The sequence below is a fragment of the Oncorhynchus nerka genome, linkage group LG4 (assembly GCF_034236695.1).
Source record: "Oncorhynchus nerka isolate Pitt River linkage group LG4, Oner_Uvic_2.0, whole genome shotgun sequence".
In the NCBI taxonomy this organism is placed as follows: domain Eukaryota; kingdom Metazoa; phylum Chordata; class Actinopteri; order Salmoniformes; family Salmonidae; genus Oncorhynchus; species Oncorhynchus nerka.
Window position 1 is genome coordinate 75,898,732 of NC_088399.1, and position 19,420 is coordinate 75,918,151.

A 19,420-nucleotide genomic window follows, 5' to 3' on the forward strand; every position below is an offset into this window, starting at 1 on the left:
TGTCTATGAATTTGAGAGTGGGAACATTTCTTCAGCCCCATCCCTCAGCTTTTTATCGAAACAGGGTTGGGGAGTCCACTTTGTTAGAGTTACAAATGGTGATTGCTGCTTTAAAGCGGATTGTGATTAAAATGTTTCCCTTAGGTCTAAGGTCAACCCTGTAATGTGAACTGTTTTAATAATTCCTTTTCTTTGTACATATTTGTATGTAAAGAAACACTGAACATCTAATAGTCACATCAAAGTTAAAGCAGGTGAGCTGGTTCCACTCTTTTTGGCTACTTTCTAGTGTTTTGTGATGGGAAATTGAGCGTGTCGAGCATCACACATCAACCCTTTTACCCATAGATAGGCAGGCTAGAAATGAAACATTCCCAGGCTTTCATTTGTCCCTCCCTGTTGCGCACAACACTCTTCAATTCCCCCTGTCGCCTGGGGAGTTAGCACTGATTAAAGATGAAAACTTAAACCCTTTAACTGTCACTGACGGTTTTTCTTGAGATAGGAAAATATGTTCATTATAAAGTTGAACATGTGCTCTTAATGACAGTATTTTAAAATGAGGTTAAATAAATATATATATATATTTTTTTACAAATTGACATGACCCAAAGGGTACTCTATTCATAAAATGACACCTCTTTCAGTAGGTTTATTTAAGTACTGGTTCACATTGGTTTCAGTTGTGTGCTGTCCTTACAAGTTGTGTGCTGTCCTTACAAGTTGTGTGCTGTCCTTACAAGTTGTGTGCTGTCCTTACAAGTTGTGTGCTGTCCTTACAAGTTGTGTGCTGTCCTTACAAGTTGTGTGCAGTTATCAGACTATCCTGCCGTAAAAAAATGATAAAGATCGACACTGCTATGGATCCAATCCCACACACCCACACACAACCACACACACAAAAACACAACCACGTTATGATACAAACAAACAAACACACACACACACACACACACAAGCACGCAACTACGCTATTACACAAACACATACCCATGTTAACACACACAACTCCTACGCCACCCACAGAAGGGAGTAGGTGAGGGCCCTCGGAGTGTGGTGTCAGGAAAATAACCTCACACTCAACGTCAACAAAACTAAGGAGATGATTGTGGACTTCAGGAAACAGCAGAGGGAACACCCCCCTATCCACATCGATGGAACAGTAGTGGAGAGGGTAGTAAGTTTTAAGTTCCTCGGCGTACACATCACAGACAAACTGAATTGGTCCACCCACACAGACAGCATCGTGAAGAAGGCGCAGCAGCGCCTCTTCAACCTCAGGAGGCTGAAGAAATTTGGCTTGTCACCAAAAGCACTCACAAACTTCTACAGATGCACAATCGAGAGCATCCTGTCGGGCTGTATCACCGCCTGGTACGGCAACTGCTCCGCCCACAACCATAAGGCTCTCCAGAGGGTAGTGAGGTCTGCACAACGCATCACCGGGGGCAAACTACCTGCCCTCCAGGACACCTACACCACCCGATGTCACAGGAAGGCCATAAAGATCATCAAGGACAGCAACCACCTGAGCCACTGCCTGTTCATCCCGCTATCATCCAGAAGGCGAGGTCAGTACAGGTGCATCAAAGCTGGGTCCGAGAGACTGAAAAACAGCTTCTATCTCAAGGCCATCAGACTGTTAAACAGCCACCACTAACATTGAGTGGCTGCTGCCAACACACTGACTCAACTCCAGCCACTTTAATAATGGGAATTGATGGGAAATTATGTCAAATATATCACTAGCCACTTTAAACAATGCTACCTAATATAATGTTTACATACCCTACATTATTCATCTCATATGTATACGTATATACTGTACTCTATATCATCTACTGCATCCTTATGTAATACATGTATCACTAGCCACTTTAACTATGCCACTTTGTTTACATACTCATCTCATATGTATATACTGCACTCAATACCATCTACTGTATCTTGCCTATGCCGCTCTGTACCATCACTCATTCATATATCTTTATGTACATATTCTTTATCCCCTTACACTTGTGTCTATAAGGTAGTAGTTTTGGAATTGTTAGCTAGATTACTTGTTGGTTATTACTGCATTGTCGGAATTAGGAGCACAAGCATTTCGCTACACTCGCACTAGCATCTGCTAACCATGTGTATGTGACAAATACAATTTGATTTGATTTGATGTGATAATCAATTCAAATTGGAACAGGCTTTGGAACAGAGCGAGAGAGATTGGAACAGAGAGAGAGCGAGAGCGAGAGAGAGAGAGAGAGAGAGAGAGAGAGAGAGAGAGAGAGAGAGAGAGAGAGATAGAGAGAGAGAGAGAGAGTGTGTCTTTAGCAAATGAGCAAGAGGGATAGTTTAGTAATATGAGAAAAAGAGAAGGAGGAAGTATAAGAGAAAGACTCTCAGTCCACATGCTGACAAGCTTAATCTGTGGTATTGGTACCATAATATACGATTCAGGAACATTTAACAATGGCTTGAAAGTTTCCTTGGAGCTGGAGGAGACCAGTGAAGAGACAGGTGAAGACTTTCTCTCTGTGACAGCGTTGTAAACCCTCTCATAGATCGCTAGAACGTTGTTCCCTTAACAAGGATATTCACCGGAGACAGCTGATCAATGCCTAATGATTGATCAGGTCACCACGGTGATCAATGAGTCTCTTTAATCCCTCTTATTCCCATCCAATCAACTGAGAGAGATAAATGGAGGATGGAGGGGAGAGAGAAAGTAAAAAAGAGAGCGAGAGGGGGAAGAGAGAGAAAGAGGTGGGGGAGAGAGAGAGAGAGGTGGGGGGGAGAGGTGGGGGAGAGAGAGAGAGGGGGAAGAGAGAGAGAGAGGTGGGGGAGAGAGAGAGGTGGGGAAGAGAGAGAAAGAGGTGGGGGAGAGAGAGAGGTGGGGGAGAGAGATAGAGAGGGGGAAGAGAGAGAGAGAGGTGGGGAGAGAGAGAGGTGGGGAAGAGAGAGAGAGAGGTGGGGAGAGAGAGAGAGAGGTGGGGGGAGAGAGAGGTGGGGGAGAGAGAGAGAGGGGGAAGAGAGAGAGAGAGGTGGGGAGAGAGAGAGGTGGGGAAGAGAGAGAGAGGTGGGGGAGAGAGAGAGAGAGGTGGGGGAGAGAGAGAGGTGGGGGAGAGAGATAGAGAGGGGGAAGAGAGAGAGAGAGGTGGGGGAGAGAGAGAGAGAGGTGGGGGAGAGAGAGAAAGAGGTGGGGGGAGAGAGAGAGAGAGAGGTGGGAGAGAGAGATAGGTGGGGAAGAGAGAGAGAGAGGTGGGGAAGAGAGAGAGAGATGTGGGGAAGAGAGAGAGAGAGGTGGGGAGAGAGAGAAAGAGGTGGGGGAGAGAGAGAGAGAGAGAGAGAGGTGGGGAAGAGAGAGAGAGATGGGGAAAGAGAGAGAGAGGTGGGGGAGAGAGAGAAAGAGGTGGGGGGAGAGAGAGAGAGCGGTGGGGGGGGAGAGAGAGAGAGAGGTGGGGGAGAGAGATAGAGAGGGGGAAGAGAGAGAGAGAGGTGGGGGAGAGAGAGAGAGAGGTGGGGGAGAGAGAGAGAGGTGGGGAAGAGAGAGAGAGAGGTGGGGGAGAGAGAGAGAGGGGTGGGGGGAGAGAGATAGAGAGGGGGAAGAGAGAGAGAGAGGTGGGGGAGAGAGAGAGAGAGGTGGGGGAGAGAGAGAGAGGTGGGGAAGAGAGAGAGAGGTGGGGGAGAGAGAGAAAGAGGTGGGGGGAGAGAGAGAGAGAGAGAGGTGGGGGGAGAGAGAGAGAGGTGGGGAAGAGAGAGAGAGGTGGGGAAGAGAGAGAGAGAGAGGTGGGGGAAGAGAGAGAGAGAGGTGGGGGAGAGAGAGAAAGAGGTGGGTGAGAGAGAGAGAGGTGGGGGGAGAGAGAGAGGTGGGGGGGAGAGAGATAGAGAGGGGGAAGAGAGAGAGAGAGGTGGGGGGAGAGAGAGAGAGAGAGAGAGGTGGGGAGAGAGAGAGGTGGGGAAGAGAGAGAGAGAGGTGGGGGAGAGAGAGAAAGAGGTGGGGGGAGAGAGAGAGAGAGAGAGAGAGAAAGGTGGGGGAGAGAGAGAGAGAGGTGGGGAAGAGAGAGAGAGAGGTGGGGAAGAGAGAGAGAGATGTGGGGAAGAGAGAGAGAGAGGTGGGGAGAGAGAGAAAGAGGTGGGGAGAGAGAGAGAGCGGTGGGGGAGAGAGAGAGAGAGAGAGGTGGGGAAGAGAGAGAGAGATGTGCGGAAGAGAGAGAGAGAGGTGGGGGAGAGAGAGAAAGAGGTGGGGGAGAGAGAGAGCGGGGGGAGAGAGAGAGAGAGAGAGGTAGGGGAGAGAGATAGAGAGGGGGAAGAGAGAGAGAGAGGTGGGGGGAAGAGAGAGAGAGGTGGGGGAGAGAGAGAGAGGTGGGGAAGAGAGAGAGAGGTGGGGGAGAGAGAGAGAGGGGTGGGGGGAGAGAGATAGAGAGGGGGAGAGAGAGAGAGAGGTGGGGGGGAGAGAGAGAGAGAGGTGGGGAAGAGAGAGAGAGAGGGGGGGAGAGAGAGAAAGAGGTGGGGGAGAGAGAGAGAGAGAGAGAGAGAGGTGGGGGAGAGAGAGAGAGAGGTGGGGAAGAGAGAGAGAGAGGTGGGGAAGAGAGAGAGAGATGTGGGGAAGAGAGAGAGAGAGAGGTGGGGGAGAGAGAGAAAGAGGTGGGGGAGAGAGAGAGAGCGGTGGGGGAGAGAGAGAGAGAGAGGTGGGGAAGAGAGAGAGAGAGAGAGGTGGGGGAGAGAGAGGTGGGGAAGAGAGAGAGAGAGGTGGGGGAGAGAGAGAAAGAGTTGGGGGAGAGAGAGAGAGAGGTGGGGAGAGAGAGAGAGAGGTGGGGGGAGAGAGATAGAGAGGGGGAAGAGAGAGAGAGAGCTGGGGGAGAGAGAGAGAGAGGTGGGGGAGAGAGAGAGAGGTGGGGAAGAGAGAGAGAGAGGTGGGGGAGAGAGAGAAAGAGGTGGGGGGAGAGAGAGAGAGAGAGGGGGAGAGAGAGAGAGGTGGGGAAGAGAGAGAGAGAGGTGGGGAAGAGAGAGAGAGGTGGGGAAGAGAGAGAGAGAGGTGGGGAAGAGAGAGAGAGAGGTGGGGAAGAGAGAGAGAGCGGTGGGGAAGAGAGAGAGAGATGTGGGGAAGAGAGAGAGAGGTGGGGGAGAGAGAGAAAGAGGTGGGGGAGAGAGAGAGAGCGGTGGGGAGAGAGAGAGAGAGAGAGAGAGGTGGGGAAGAGAGAGAGAGAGAGAGGTGGGGAAGAGAGAGAGCGAGGTGGGGGAGAGAGAGAAAGAGTTGGGGGAGAGAGAGAGAGAGGTGGGGGAGAGAGAGAGAGGTGGGGAAGAGAGAGAGAGAGGGGAGCTAAAGAAGAAGTCGGACGTTTACATACACTTAGGTTGGAGTCATTAAAACTCGTTTTTCAACCACTCCACAAATTTCTCGTTAACAAACAATAGTTTTGGCAAGTCGGTTAGGACATCTACTTTGTGCATGACACAATAATTTTTCCAACAATTGTTTACAGACAGATTATTTCACTTATAATTCACTGTATCACAATTCCAGTGGGTCAGAAGTTTATATACACTAAGTTGACTGTGCCTTTAAACAGCTTGGAAAATTAAAAAAAATATATGTCACGGCTTTAGAAGCTTCTGATAGGCTAATTGACATCATTTGAGTCAATTGGAGGTGTACCTGTGGATGTATTTCAAGACCTACCTTCCAACTAACTGCCTTTTTGCTTGACATCATGGGAATATCAAAAGAAATCACCTCAGAAAAAATATTGTAGACCCCCACAAGTATGGTTCATCCTTGGGAGCAATTTCCAAACGCCTGAAGGTACCACATTCCTCTGTACAAACAGTAGTACGCAAGTATAAACACCATGGGACCACGCAGCCGTCATACCGCTCAGGAAGGAGACGTGTTCTGTCTCCTAGAGATGATTGTACATTGGTGAGAAATGTGCAAATCAATCCCAGAACAACACCAAAGGACCTTGTGAAGATGCTGGAGGAAACAGGTACAAAAGTATCTATAACCACAGTAAAACAAGTGCTAAATCGACATAACCTGAAAGGCCACTCAGGAAGAAAGAAGCCACTGCTCCAAAACCGCCATAAAAAAGCCAGACTACGGTTTGCAACTGCAAATGTGGACAAAGATCGTACATTTAGGAGAAATGTACTCTGGTCTGATGAAACAAAAATATAACTATTTGGCCATAATGACCATCGTTATGTTTGGAGGACAAAGGGGGAGGCTTGCAAGCCGAAGAACACCATCCCACTGTGAAGCACAGCGGTGGCAGCATCATGTTGTGGGGGTGCTTGCTGCAGGAGGGACTGGTGCACTTCACAAAATAGATGGCATCACGAGGCAATAAAATGATGTGGATATATTGAAGCAACATCTCAAGACATCAGTCAGGAAGTTAAAGCTTGGTCGCAAATGGGTCTTCCAAATGGACAATGTCATAATGGTTTTAGGACAACAAAGTCAAGGTATTGGAGTGGCCATCACAAAGCCCAGACCTCAATCCTATAGAAAATGTGTCTTTTATACTGATAACAAGTTCAAACAGGTGCCATTAATACAGGTAACGAGTGGAGGACAGAGGAGCCTCTTAAAGAAGAAGTTACAGTTCTGTGAGAGCCAGTAATCTTGCTTGTTTGTAGGTGACCAAATACATATTTTCCACCACAATTTGCAAATAAATTCATTAAAAATCCTACAATGTGATTTTCTGGATTTTTTTCTCTCATTTTGTCTGTCATGGTTGAAGTGTACCTATGACGAAAATTACAGGCCTCTCTCATCTTTTTAAGTGGGAGAACTTGCACAATTGGTGGCTGACTAAATACTTTTTTGCCCCGCTGTAGGTAATGCCCCCTAGAGGGCCTAATGGACATAACCAAGCTCTCACACGCTGAGAAAACCCACTGACACACACACTGACTCATCATTGAGGTAAAAGCTGACACAAAACTCAGCACACACACACACACACACACAGACTGGGTGGAGAGCCGGGGTGTATATAAGGGGTGCCTCTCTCTCTGAGCAGAGAAGTCCCTTCATCCCTCTCTCAAACACTCACCAACACAAGGACTCTCTTTCCTCAAGGTAAGAACAGCACTTCTTCCTTCCTTTTCTCTCTCGCTCTGTGAGAGTTTTTCTCTATATTTCTCGACCTTTATTCAGTTAATTGAGAACAAATGAATTACCAAATTGTATGTAGTTGTTCTTGAGTCAGGAATAAGTACAAGATCTCTGGAGAACAATATTTTAACGGAATGTTTTTTTTTTCATTAATCCAATTGCTATATTTTCTTGTTAGGTTGTGTTTGATCAAGTAGACAAATGATGTAGCGTGGACTGCTGTGTGTGTAATGAGTGATATGGTGAAGTGTATGTAAATGATCGGTTGAAGTGTAGCAGCTGAAGTGTAGGTTTAGTGATGGGAACAGCTGACAGGGACCTCACTGGTCTCCCATAGACCACTTTACAGACTGCCAACATTTATCAGTCATTCAGATTGACAATTACTGTGCCACACATTTGTGTCATTTTATCTTTTAGGGATCACTTTAGTCAACATTCTATTATATTCTCTTATATTCTATTGTAGCATATTTTATTTTGACTAATAATCTGGACAAGAAGTTCAGTCATTCAGTTATATTCTGACTTAATGAGTGAAGAGATCTCAGAGGGGAAGGAAGAAACAGATCAGGAGTGAAAGAGAAGGAAAAGGTTTTCCTAAGTCTCTCCAGAACATTTCAATAACCTCATCACATCACTAATGCCTCTTTGGGATGAACAAGTCAAGACTTCCAGTAAATTAGCGAAGGGGTGTCTTGCTTTTCACCAACAGACGAAAGAAGTAGTTTAACCATTCACACCTTTATGTCACATTCCTCTCCTCTCCACTCCTCTCACCGCTACCCCTCTTCCCCTCTACCCCTCTTCCCCTCTCTCTCCCCCAGATGACGGCGGGGTTGTGTGTGTGTGTTCTGTTGGTGGTCCTGTCCACTAGCTGTTTGGGACGACCCCAGTCCTCTCCCCCCCTCCAAGAGGGCGACCCTGCCATGCCCCCTTCCTCTGAAGGTAAGAACAGGGAGATCACATCTGGATGTCAAATACATTTCAATCTAACACATTAAAATGCTTTAGCTGAGCTTGATTTATCTTTCCTGGTACAATGGAACTGATGGATACGTTTTGTTCAAACGGGTGTCCTGATGATATGATGAATGTTTATGCTTTTTTCGGCAATTCTTGGGCTCTAGAAAGACGCACTAGCAATAACAGATTATATCAATCAATTATTATCATAATATTTTTACATATGTCATTGAATTGCACCAACCAACCCAAGACAGTAGACAAAAGCTAACAAGGTGTTTCGTACTCCCTTTGATAGCACGTCTTGAAGCCTACGCCCACTTCCTCTCCAAGCCACGCCTCAGACAGACACGCTCCGCCCCTTTGGACAATACCGTCCCATATACGGCAGAAGAAGACGAAGACTCCAGAGCCAACCTCAGTGAATTGTTGGCTAGACTCATCTCCTCACGGAAGGGTGAGTGAGTAAGTGAGTGAGTGAGTGAGTGAGTGAGTGAGTGTAGTGTGCGTACGTGTGTGCGTGCGTGCGTGCGTGTAAGAGACAGAGAGAGAGATTGAGAGAGAGAGAGAAAAAGAAAGAGAGAGAAATGCAGGAGAGAGAGGCTTGAGGGTGAGCGGAAAGAGAGAGATGAGGGAGAGAGAAGAGAGAGAAGAGAGAGAATGAGAGGAAGGTATGAGGGAGAGAGGGAAGAGAGAGAATGAGAGAAAGGTATGAGGGAGAGAGGGAAGAGAGAGAATGAGAGAAAGGTATGAGGGAGAGAGAGAAGAGAGAGAATGAGAGAAAGGTATGAGGGAGAGAGAGAAGAGAGAGAATGAGAGAAAGGTATGAGGGAGAGAGAGAAGAGAGAGAATGAGAGAAAGGTATGAGGGAGAGAGAAAAGATAGAGAATGAGAGAAAGGTATGAGGGAGAGAGAGAAGAGAGAAGATGAATAAAGCTCACATTGTTCTCTTCAAGTAATTTTTAAAGTCCATTTAGGACCTCTCCCTCTCTCTTTCACTCTGACCTCTATTACAGTGAGAGTGTTGTTGGTCTAAATGGCTGGTGGTTTAGAAAAGCTTTGGTGGTTTGTACATGTACGTTTGTGAGTGTGTATATCTTTCCGGTCTTTGGCTTTCGTTCCATCTCCTTGTCTCTGCTTTGTCAGTGACAGGATCTATAAAGACACTTGTTCTGTGACAGGATCAGAGAAGATCTCAGTCAGGGCTTTTACACTGCTGACAACAACTGTAGAGATATTCTGTCTGAGTTAGTGTGATGTTATACACACGCACACACATACACACACACACACACACACACACACCTCCTTTCAGAAGATAACAGACAGAGAACAGCATGGTGAAGACATGTGGACAGATAGCACCATGGGGCTACTGAAGACAGTCTATCTAATGAGTTAGTATTAGATGTATTCTGTAAGAGGTGTTGTTATACTCAAGCAGTTAAAAATGTAAGTGCCCACTTCAACAACTGTTTTTGATAAAGTTCACAAATCAATCTGAATTCACTACTTCCGTCTGAGAGAAATATAGAAGTGCTGAGTTCACGTGTTAAACTCATGGGTTAAAAACTTTTAAGGATCGGCCCCGTTTTTTTCTATTTTCGCCTAAAATGACATACCCAAATCTAACTGCCTGTAGCTCAGGCCCTGAAGCAAGGATATACATATTCTTGGTACCATTTGAAAGGAAACACGTTGAAGTTTGTGGAAATGTGAAAGGAATGTAGGAGAATATAACACATTAGATCTGGTAGAAGAAAATACAAAGAAAAAAACAACCGTTTAAAAAAAAAAAGTTTTGTACCATCATCTTTGAAATGCAAGAGAAAGGCCATAATGTATTATTCCAGCCCAGGTGCAATACAGATTTTGGCCACTACATGGCAGCAGTGTATGTGCAAAGTTTTAGACTGATCCAATGAACCATTGCATTTCTGTTCCAAATTTTGTATCAATACTGTCCAAATGTGCCTAATTTGTATATTAATAACTTTTGAAGTTCAAAACTGTGCACTCTCCTCAAACAATAGCATGGTATTGTTTCACTGTAATCACTACTTTAAATTGGACAGTGCAGTTAGATTAACAAGAATTGAAGCTTTCTGCCAATATCAGATATGTCTATGTCCTGGGAAAAGTTCTTGTTACTTACAACCTCATGCTAATCGCATTAGCCTACGTTAGCACAACGTCCCACAGGGGACCTACCGATCCTGATGGCGTTTTTAAAGGTCCAATGCAGACCTTTATTTCTGGGTAACAATTAAGTACCTTACTGTTATTGTCTTTAATTAAATGGTTACAAATCATTTTTTTTAAATAGCTTCTTTGCAAAGGGACATTTCTCAAGCAAGAATTTTGCTAGGAATGTATGGATTAGTCTGAGTAGGGAAGGGAAAACAGATAATTAGCTTTTTATTGGCAGAGAGGTTTGGAACACTTTCTTATTGGTCCATTAACTAATTTACCACATGGTGATGTCACCTAGCCTGACGACTCACACTAAATTGTTCCGCTGCTCTGTCATTCGCTACATACTTTAGTCTGAGGCTGCCATCAATGAAAGATGTTTGTGGTGAAGAGAGGCATTGTACAAAACAAAGTCATCATCGATCGGATTGTCTTCAACCAATCAGAGTATCAAAGCCAACAATGAATCTTCCACGTGTGTTCTGGTTCTGGCCCAACCCATTGGTTTCTGGACCATTTACATGGCCCCAAATGTGCTCGCATTCGGTGAAGGGTCAGGACGTACTCAGATCCATACTTACTGTGAAGAAGAAACTAAAGTCTGTGGACGTGGCGTAGCATTTGGCCGGAGCAAGGAGTCTGGGTAGCCAGGCAAGATGTCACCATTGAAGGCCAAAAGTCCATACCACCAAAACAAGCTGAAACCTTTTCAAACAGCCCTTACACTGAAAGGGCATTATAATAATTTTCACAATATTTTTCCAACCTCATTGTGTGGAAATATATATAAAACACGGGAAAATCTAGTTTTTTGACTGCACTGGGCCTTTAAAGCAACAAGCCAACAATTCGAACTTTATTGTTTCAAAAGTTCATGTTCACAGTTTGTACCATGAAATCACAACCTACACAGCTAGTCTGTTATTATGTGCATCACTCTACTGTGTCAATGAGACAGAGGCAGGGGAAGGGTCAGAGAAACAGATGTAGAGCAAAAGAGATAGAGGGAATAGAATAAGCCAGAAAAAAGAGAGGGAGAAAGAGAGATGGAACAAGAGGGGCATGATATTGCAGCTCTGAACCCTGTTAGTAAAGACTGTTATTAATTCTATAATCAGACGGAGGGTTGGGCTTAGAACATTGGCCTCTGACACACACACACACACACACACACAGAGTGAGAGATCATTCTGAGATCTGTGAAGTGTCTTGGCTCACAGGAAGTATGTGAAAGACTCTCTGTAACATGCTTGACATTTACACCTCCTACAATGAATGTGTGTGTGTCTGCCTGCCTGCCTGCCTGCCTGCCTGCCTGCCTGTCTGTCTGTCTGTGTGTCTGTCTGTCTGTGTGTCTGTCTGTCTGTCTGTCTGTCTGCCTGCCTGTCTGCCTGTCTGCCTGTCTGTCTGTCTGTCTGTCTGTCTGTCTGTCTGTCTGTCTGTCTGTCTGTCTGTCTGTGTGTCTGTGTGTCTGTGTGTCTGTGTGTCTGTCTGTGTGTCTGTCTGTCTGTGTGTCTGTGTGTCTGTCTGTGTGTGTGTGTGTGTGTGTGTGTGTGTGTGTGTGTGTGTGTGTGTGTGTGTGTGTGTGTGTGTGTGTATGTATATATATATGTGGGTGGCGTGGGAGGAGTGCTAAAAGCTCCCCAGTGACACGAACACCATTGATATTACCATAGTTCACACGCCAGTCAAAAAATCACAGACAGATATCTCCAGTGTTAGCCATGTCGTATGTTACCTACTCTCAATCTGGATAATTCATTAGCTAACAAATTACATTCCCACAGAGCTTCTGTTGATACAGTATGTCTCTGCATGCGTGTGGGGTAGCCAAATTGTTCAACCCGCCACAAAGACTCATGCCAGTAGAAGATAGACAGGTGTTATAGCTCTCTCTCTCTGCTTCCTTTGTCCCTCCCTCCCTCTAGGTACTCTCCGTAAGAACTCAACAGTGAACAGCAGAGCTAGTGGTCTCAGTGCTAACCACCGGATAAAAGACCGAGACTACAATGGGTGGATGGACTTCGGCCGCCGCAGTGCAGAAGAGTACGAGTACTCCTTGTAAAAAAGTAGTCACTCTCTACAAGAAAACAACAAACTCAGTCAATGTCCCGCGATAAGAGTATATTTATTCTGTATTTGTTTGTAAACACTACATGATGCAATATATACATATGCCACATTTTTCAGGAAATCTTTAAAGTTCTGGTTTTCTTTCCTGGTGTTCTGTCTGTTTATGGTTTTGGAGGGATTTGAATGGAATGAATTAAGGTCAGGTGTTAATGGAACAATATATATGATGTCATGAGATTAACTTGGATCAATAAAAGTTAAGAATGAACAGTATCTCAACAAATGAGTTCCCGGAGACACATGCTCACACCCACGTAAGCATGCATGCACAGATAACAACTCACACAGATAACAACTCACACAGATAACAACTCACACAGATAACAACTCACACAGATACCAACTCACACAGATACCAACTCACACAGATACCAACTCACACAGATACCAACTCACACAGATACCAACTCACACAGATACCAACTCACACAGATACCAACTCACACAGATACCAACTCACACAGATAACAACTCACACAGATACCAACTCACACAGATACCAACTCACACAGATACCAACTCACACAGATACCAACTCACACAGATACCAACTCACACAGATAACAACTCACACAGATAACAACTCACACAGATAACATAATGCCCTCATGGTATCACCTTAAGACGTTAAACTAGAAATATAAATAGTGAGCAGTGGCTCATTACAATACATAAAGCTGGTAGAACACAGAGCTCACTTCTCTAGGACTCCAGTCCTGCTGCTTTTCAGTTCTCTCAATTAACCAATGAATATAATGTACTGATTTTTAAAGTGCAACGATTGGTCAGAGTGCACACACCTGCTTTCCCAGGACTGAATCAGACTTTGATTAAAAGGATGAAAACTAGCAGACACTGCAGCTGTGCCCCCTTCACTTAAAAACATGTCATTTGTGAACAACAGTACTGCCTGACATAACTGGTGTGCAACAACAACCGACAGGGAATAGACTTATTTACTGTGTGTTGTTGACCAACATCATTGAATGGCAGATGTACCAAACATCAAGCCCAGTCAAAAAAGATTAGCAATAATCTGTAGAAAGGCTTCCTGTGTCCACTAGACGATGATCAGTGTGTTATGTTTCCTCTCCTAATGATTGAGGTGAGGATTGGGGAGGGTAAACTGATCCTAGATCTGTTGTTAGCAGCTCCTCAGGGAATTCTGTTTACACTCAGTCCTCACACTTCCTGTGGCCCCACAGAAGCCTTTTGGTAGGCCATCATTGTAAATAAGAATTTGATCTTAAATGACTTGCCTAGTTAAATTAAATTAAATAAACAATTATTGCTAATCTTTATCAAGGGTGTCAACAATTTCAGACCCCACTGTAGTTATTTGGTTTGTTTTTTTGTTTTTACATTTAAAGTGAAAAAGTCTCAGGGTCTTTCTGTTACTGAGGAATTAGTTAGGTCTCCTCTGAATGCAAAGTGCTGTGAGAGCTTTAAAGTGTGATACGGTCCTGTACAGTTCAGTCAGTCCAGTCAGTATCACATGCTCTGACTGCTGCTGTCAAACCCATATAGCAGAGCAATCTAGACCCTATATCTAATCAAAGGTTTTAAAGACAATTTGAGATGTTTTAGAGAGAATTTCTGATTTGACAGTTTGACATCTCTTTCAGTCATAGGCTAACTTATTAAATAATTTAACTGAAGGAAAATATGTGTAGTGTGTGTGTGTGTGTTGGTAAAACTAGTGAATTATTCAGGTGGTGTGATGAGGTCTTTACGGAGAGATGTGAGGACTGAGTGTAAACAGAATTCCCTGAGGAGCTGCTAACAACAGATCTAGGATCAGTTTACCCTCCCCAATCCTCACCTCAATCATTAGGAGAGGAAACATAACACACTGATCATCGTCTAGTGGACACTTCATCCTTCTCCCTGAGGAAGTTTGTACTATCACGATTCAGGATAAGACCCAGATGCAGACACAGGAGGCGGATAGTACGATTCACACAATATTTATTATAACAAAAGGGGACGGGAAAAGGCAGGTCGAGAGCAGGCAGTGGTTCATAAACCAGGTCAGAGTCGGGCAGTGGTTCATAAACCAGGTCAGAGTCGGGCAGTGGTTTATAAACCAGGTCAGAGTCAGGCAGTGGTTCATAAACCAGGTCAGAGTCAGGCAGTGGTTCATAAACCAGGTCAGAGTCAGGCAGTGGTTCATAAACCAGGTCGAGAGCAGGCAGTGGTTCATAAACCAGGTCAGAGTCAGGCAGTGGTTCATAAACCAGGTCAGAGTCGGGCAGTGGTTCATAAACCAGGTCAGAGTCAGGCAGTGGTTCATAAACCAGGTCAGAGTCGGGCAGTGGTTCATAAACCAGGTCAGAGTCAGGCAGTGGTTCATAAACCAGGTCAGAGTCAGGCAGTGGTTCATAAACCAGGTCAGAGTCAGGCAGTGGTTCATAAACCAGGTCAGAGTCAGGCAGTGGTTCATAATCCAGGTCAGAGTCAGGCAGTGGTTCATAAACCAGGTCAGAGTCAGGCAGTGGTTCATAAACCAGGTCAGAGTCAGGCAGTGGTTCATAAACCAGGTCAGAGTCAGGCAGTGGTTCATAAACCAGGTCGGGAGCAGGCAGTGGTTCATAAACCAGGTCAGAGTCAGGCAGGTACAGGACGGCAGGTAGGCAGGCTCAGGATTGACAGACAGACAGACAGACAGACAGACAGACAGACAGACAGACAGACAGACAGACAGACAGACAGACAGACAGACAGACAGACAGACAGACAGACAGACAGACAGACAGACAGACAGACAGACAGACAGAAAGGAACATTAGAAAACAAAAACTTGAGAACAGGAAAAACGTGAAAAACGCTCGTACGACTTGACAACAGGCAAACAGAAAACCCAGCAGTAAATACACAGGGGATAATGGGAGACACCTGGTGGGGGTGGAGACAAGCATAAGACAGGTGAAACAGCCCAGGGAGTGACAAACTCCTAACATTAGCCCTAACCACTAGAGTTAGCTAACATTAGTGTAACATATTGTACATTTAGCATATTCAGAACATACATTATTTTGCCTTTATTTAACTAGGCATGTCAGTTAAGAAAAAATTCTTATTTTCAATGACAGCCTTGGTGGGTTAACTGCCTTGTTCAGGGGCAGAAAGACATATTTTTACCTTATCAGCTCAGGGATTTGATCTTGCAATCTTCCGGTTACAAGTCCAACACTCTAACCACTAGGCTACCTGCAGCCCATATCATACAAATTGTAATTCGTAACATATCATACGCAATGGATGATGGAGATCCACAAATTAATATTGTACATACCATACGAAACATAACACATAACATATCATACTAAAGGGAGTGTCTTGGATTGACGTAGAGAAAAATACAAAATACTCTGAGACCAGGTTGTGAGACCACATTGGCAGGGTATGTAGTGCTTTTAAAAATAAAATAAAAATGTAATTAAAAAATGTAAATAGAAATAATATTTTTTTATTATCTAAGGTTTTTTCTCAATGATTCTGGTGGCTTTTATGGTCAAAATAAATGTTTAAAAAAATCTAAAACTGCATCAGAACCTCAGGAAATGCGACAATGTATTCATGCCTTCCTTTTCATCCATGCAAATCGTTGACACGCGTGGCCGTTCCTGACTCCAGTCACTGTTAACGGACATGGTCAGCATAGGCATCACTGCTTTGCCTAGCTTGAAGTAGCTTCATTCGTTACATTGAGCGGTTTTTATATTTTGCGCATGCATATTGCCTAAACGTGAAGAGGGCACGACAAAGCCTTTTCCCCCTCAGGAAACTAAAAAGATTTGGCATGGGTCCTGAGATTCTCAAAAGGTTCTACAGCTGCAACATCGAGAGAATCCTGACTGGTTGCATCACTGCCTGGTACGGCAATTGCTCGGCATCTGACCGCAAAGCACCACAGAGGGTAGTGCGTACGGCCCAGTACATCACTGGGGCTAAGCTGCCTGCCATCCAGGACCTCTACACCAGGCGGTGTCAGAGGAAGGCCCTAAAAATTGTCAAAGACCCCAGCCACCCCAGTCATAGACTGTTCTCTCTACTACCGCATGGCAAGCGGTGCCAGAGTGCCAAGTCTAGGACAAAAAGGCTTCTCAATAGTTTTTACCCCAAAGCCATAAGACTCCTGAACAGGTAATCAAATAGCTACTCAGACTATTTGCATTGTGTGTGTGTCCCCCAACCCCTCTTTTACGCTGCTGCTACTCTCTGTCTATCATATATGCACAGTCACTTTAACTATACATTCATGTACATACTACCTCAATTGGGCCGACCAACCAGTGCTCCTGCACATTGGCTAACCGGGCTATCTGCATTGTGTCCCGCCAACCCCTCTTTTACGCTACTGCTACTCTCTGTTCATCAAATATGCATAGTCACATTAATTATATCTACATGTACATACTACCTCAAGCAGCCTGACTAACCGGTGTCTGTATGTAGCCTCGCTACTTTTATAGACTCGCTACTGTATATAGCCTGTCTTTTTACTGTTGTTTTATTTCTTTACTTACCTATTGGTCACCTAATAATTTTTTTGCACAATTGGTTAGGGCTTGTAAGTAAGCATTTCTACTACACTTGATATATTCGGCGCACGTGACAAATAAACTTTGATTTGACTTGAACATGTTATGTAGTTAACCTGGGGTAAACTCTGCACATCTGGGGGTGTCTACATAATTTGGCATCCCTTGAAATGAACAAAGGTGAAGCTAGCTAGCTAGCTAGGAAAAACAACCTGACAAAATGAAAACTATACTGCACCACAAACAATTTCCAAAGTTGGAATAATATAACATTACATTTAGAGGGTTCGTAGAGTGAAACGTCAACTACACTGAGAATACCAAACATTAGGAACACCTTCCTAATATTGAGTTGCACCCCCCCTTTGCCCTCAGAACAGCCTCAATTCTTTGGGGCATGGACTCTACAAGGTATCAAAAGCATTCCACAGGGATGCAGGCCCATGTTGATTCAATGCTTCCCAGAGTTGTGTCAAGTTGGCTGAATGTCCTTTGGGTGATGGACCATTCTTGATACACATGGGAAACTGTTGAGCGTGAAAAACCGAGCAGCTTTGCAGTTCTTCACACAAACCGGTGCACCTGGCACCTACCATACCCCCTTCCTGGATTCACCTGGTCAGTCTATGTCATGGAAAGAGCAGGTGTTCAGAATGTTTTGTACACTCAGTGTATAATGAAAGGGAAGGCCAGACAGAGACTGCATACAAGAGCTCTACAAGACATTATTATATTTATGACTGGCAACCACCATCTCCCTCACTGCTAGCTGTCGGGCAGGGGAACAATGAGTGCTGGACTGTGCATTTGTCTGAAACGTAATACTTTTTACCCTGACTTTAATACATTGACATTTACTTTTGATTTGTGGACATTATGGGAATGGGGCTTCTCCCACTACCAAATGGGGCCTTGAGCCTTGGCTTCTACAAAATGGATTCGACTAAACATGATTCTATGTGTATTGCTGCATGGGGGCGCACTTGGCGGGAGGATTCTGCTCTCTGACCGGCTGGATGCCCTAATGGAGGTAGCTGCCTATCTGTGTGCTGAGTGGGAGAACTGTGCTACCAGCTACTCTTTGTGTGTGTGACTCGTGTCAGTGTGAAACTGGAACCGAAGGAGGCCTTAGGGATGCATCTCCAGTCCCACATCTCCAGTCCCACATGACTGTTGGCGTGCTGTGTGCATTCCCAATAAAATAATGGAAATAGGGTTTTACTGTGACTTCCACAACGCTGTCCCCGAGAGGTTTACCCTGAAGGACAGACGACTGCACTTCATTTAAGGTAGGCCGAAATGCATTTTTCTTTGCAATTTTCTGGTTACTGAACATGATAATAGACAACATTTCTTTGAATGCATTTAATATAGAAAGCTAGCATTTTGTTTTGATGAGACAGTTTTCATTTACAGCCTTGCGTTTTCTTGGGTATAACGCCACAAGCTTGGCCCACTGGTATTTGGGGAGTTTCTCACATTCTTCTCTGCAGATCCTCTCTAGCTCTGTCAGGTTGGATGGGGAGCGTCGCAACACAGTTATTTTCAGGTCTCTCCAGAGATGTTCGATGGGGTTCAAGTCTGGGCTCTGGCTGGGCCACTCAAGGACATTCACAGGCTTGTCCCGAAGCCACTCTTGCATTCTCTTGGCTGTGTGTTTAGGGCTGTTGTGCTGTTAGAAGGTGAACCTTCACCTCAGTCTGGAGGTCCTGAGCGCTCTGGAGCAGGTTTTCATCAAGGATCTCTCTGTACTTTGTTCATCTTTTCATTGATCCTGACTACTTTCCCAGTCCGTGGTCATTGAAAAACATCCCCACAGCATGATGCTGCCACCACCATGCTTCACCATAGGGATGGTGCCAGGTTTCCCACCAGACTTGATGCTTAGCATTCAGGCCAAATAGTTCAATCTTGGTTTCATCAAACCAGAGAATCTTGTTTCTCGTGGTCTGAAAGTCTTTAGGTGCCTTAAGACAAACTCCAAGCGGGCTGTCATGTGACTTTTACTGAGGAGTGGCTTCAATCTGGCCTCTCTACCATAACATCCTGATTGGTGGAGTGCTGCAGAGATGGCTGTCCTTCTGGAAGGTTCTCCCATCTCCACAGAGGAACTCTGGGGATCTGTCAGAGTGACCATCGGGTTCTTAGTCACCTCCCTGGCCCTTCTCTCCCGACTGCTCAGTTTGGCCAAGCGACAGCTCTAGGAAGAGTATTGGTAGTTCCAAACTTCTTCCATTTAAGAATGATGGAGGCCACTGTGATGTGGGGGACTTCAATGCTGGAGAAATGTTTTGGTTTCTGTGCATCGACACAATCCTGTCTTGGAGCTCTACGGAGAATTCCTTCGACCTCATGACTTGGTTTTTGCTCGGACATGCAGTGTCAACTGTGTGACCTTATGTAGACAGGTGTGTGTCCAATCAATTGAATTTACCACAGGTGGACTCCAATCAAGTTGTAG

The 19,420-nt window shown here is 45.0% G+C and overlaps 1 protein-coding gene across 1 annotated transcript; it reads left to right on the forward strand.

The window, feature by feature from the left end:
• The first annotated feature begins 6,997 nt into the window (after positions 1–6,997).
• On the forward strand, positions 6,998–13,109 carry cckb (cholecystokinin b). The gene is made up of 4 exons (XM_029659194.2): positions 6,998–7,087; positions 7,951–8,071; positions 8,388–8,546; positions 12,211–13,109. The coding sequence occupies exons 2-4, from the start codon at positions 7,951–7,953 to the stop codon at positions 12,345–12,347; spliced, it is 417 nt and encodes a 138-aa protein (XP_029515054.1). The 5' UTR covers positions 6,998–7,087; the 3' UTR covers positions 12,348–13,109.
• Positions 13,110–19,420: the final 6,311 nt, after the last annotated feature.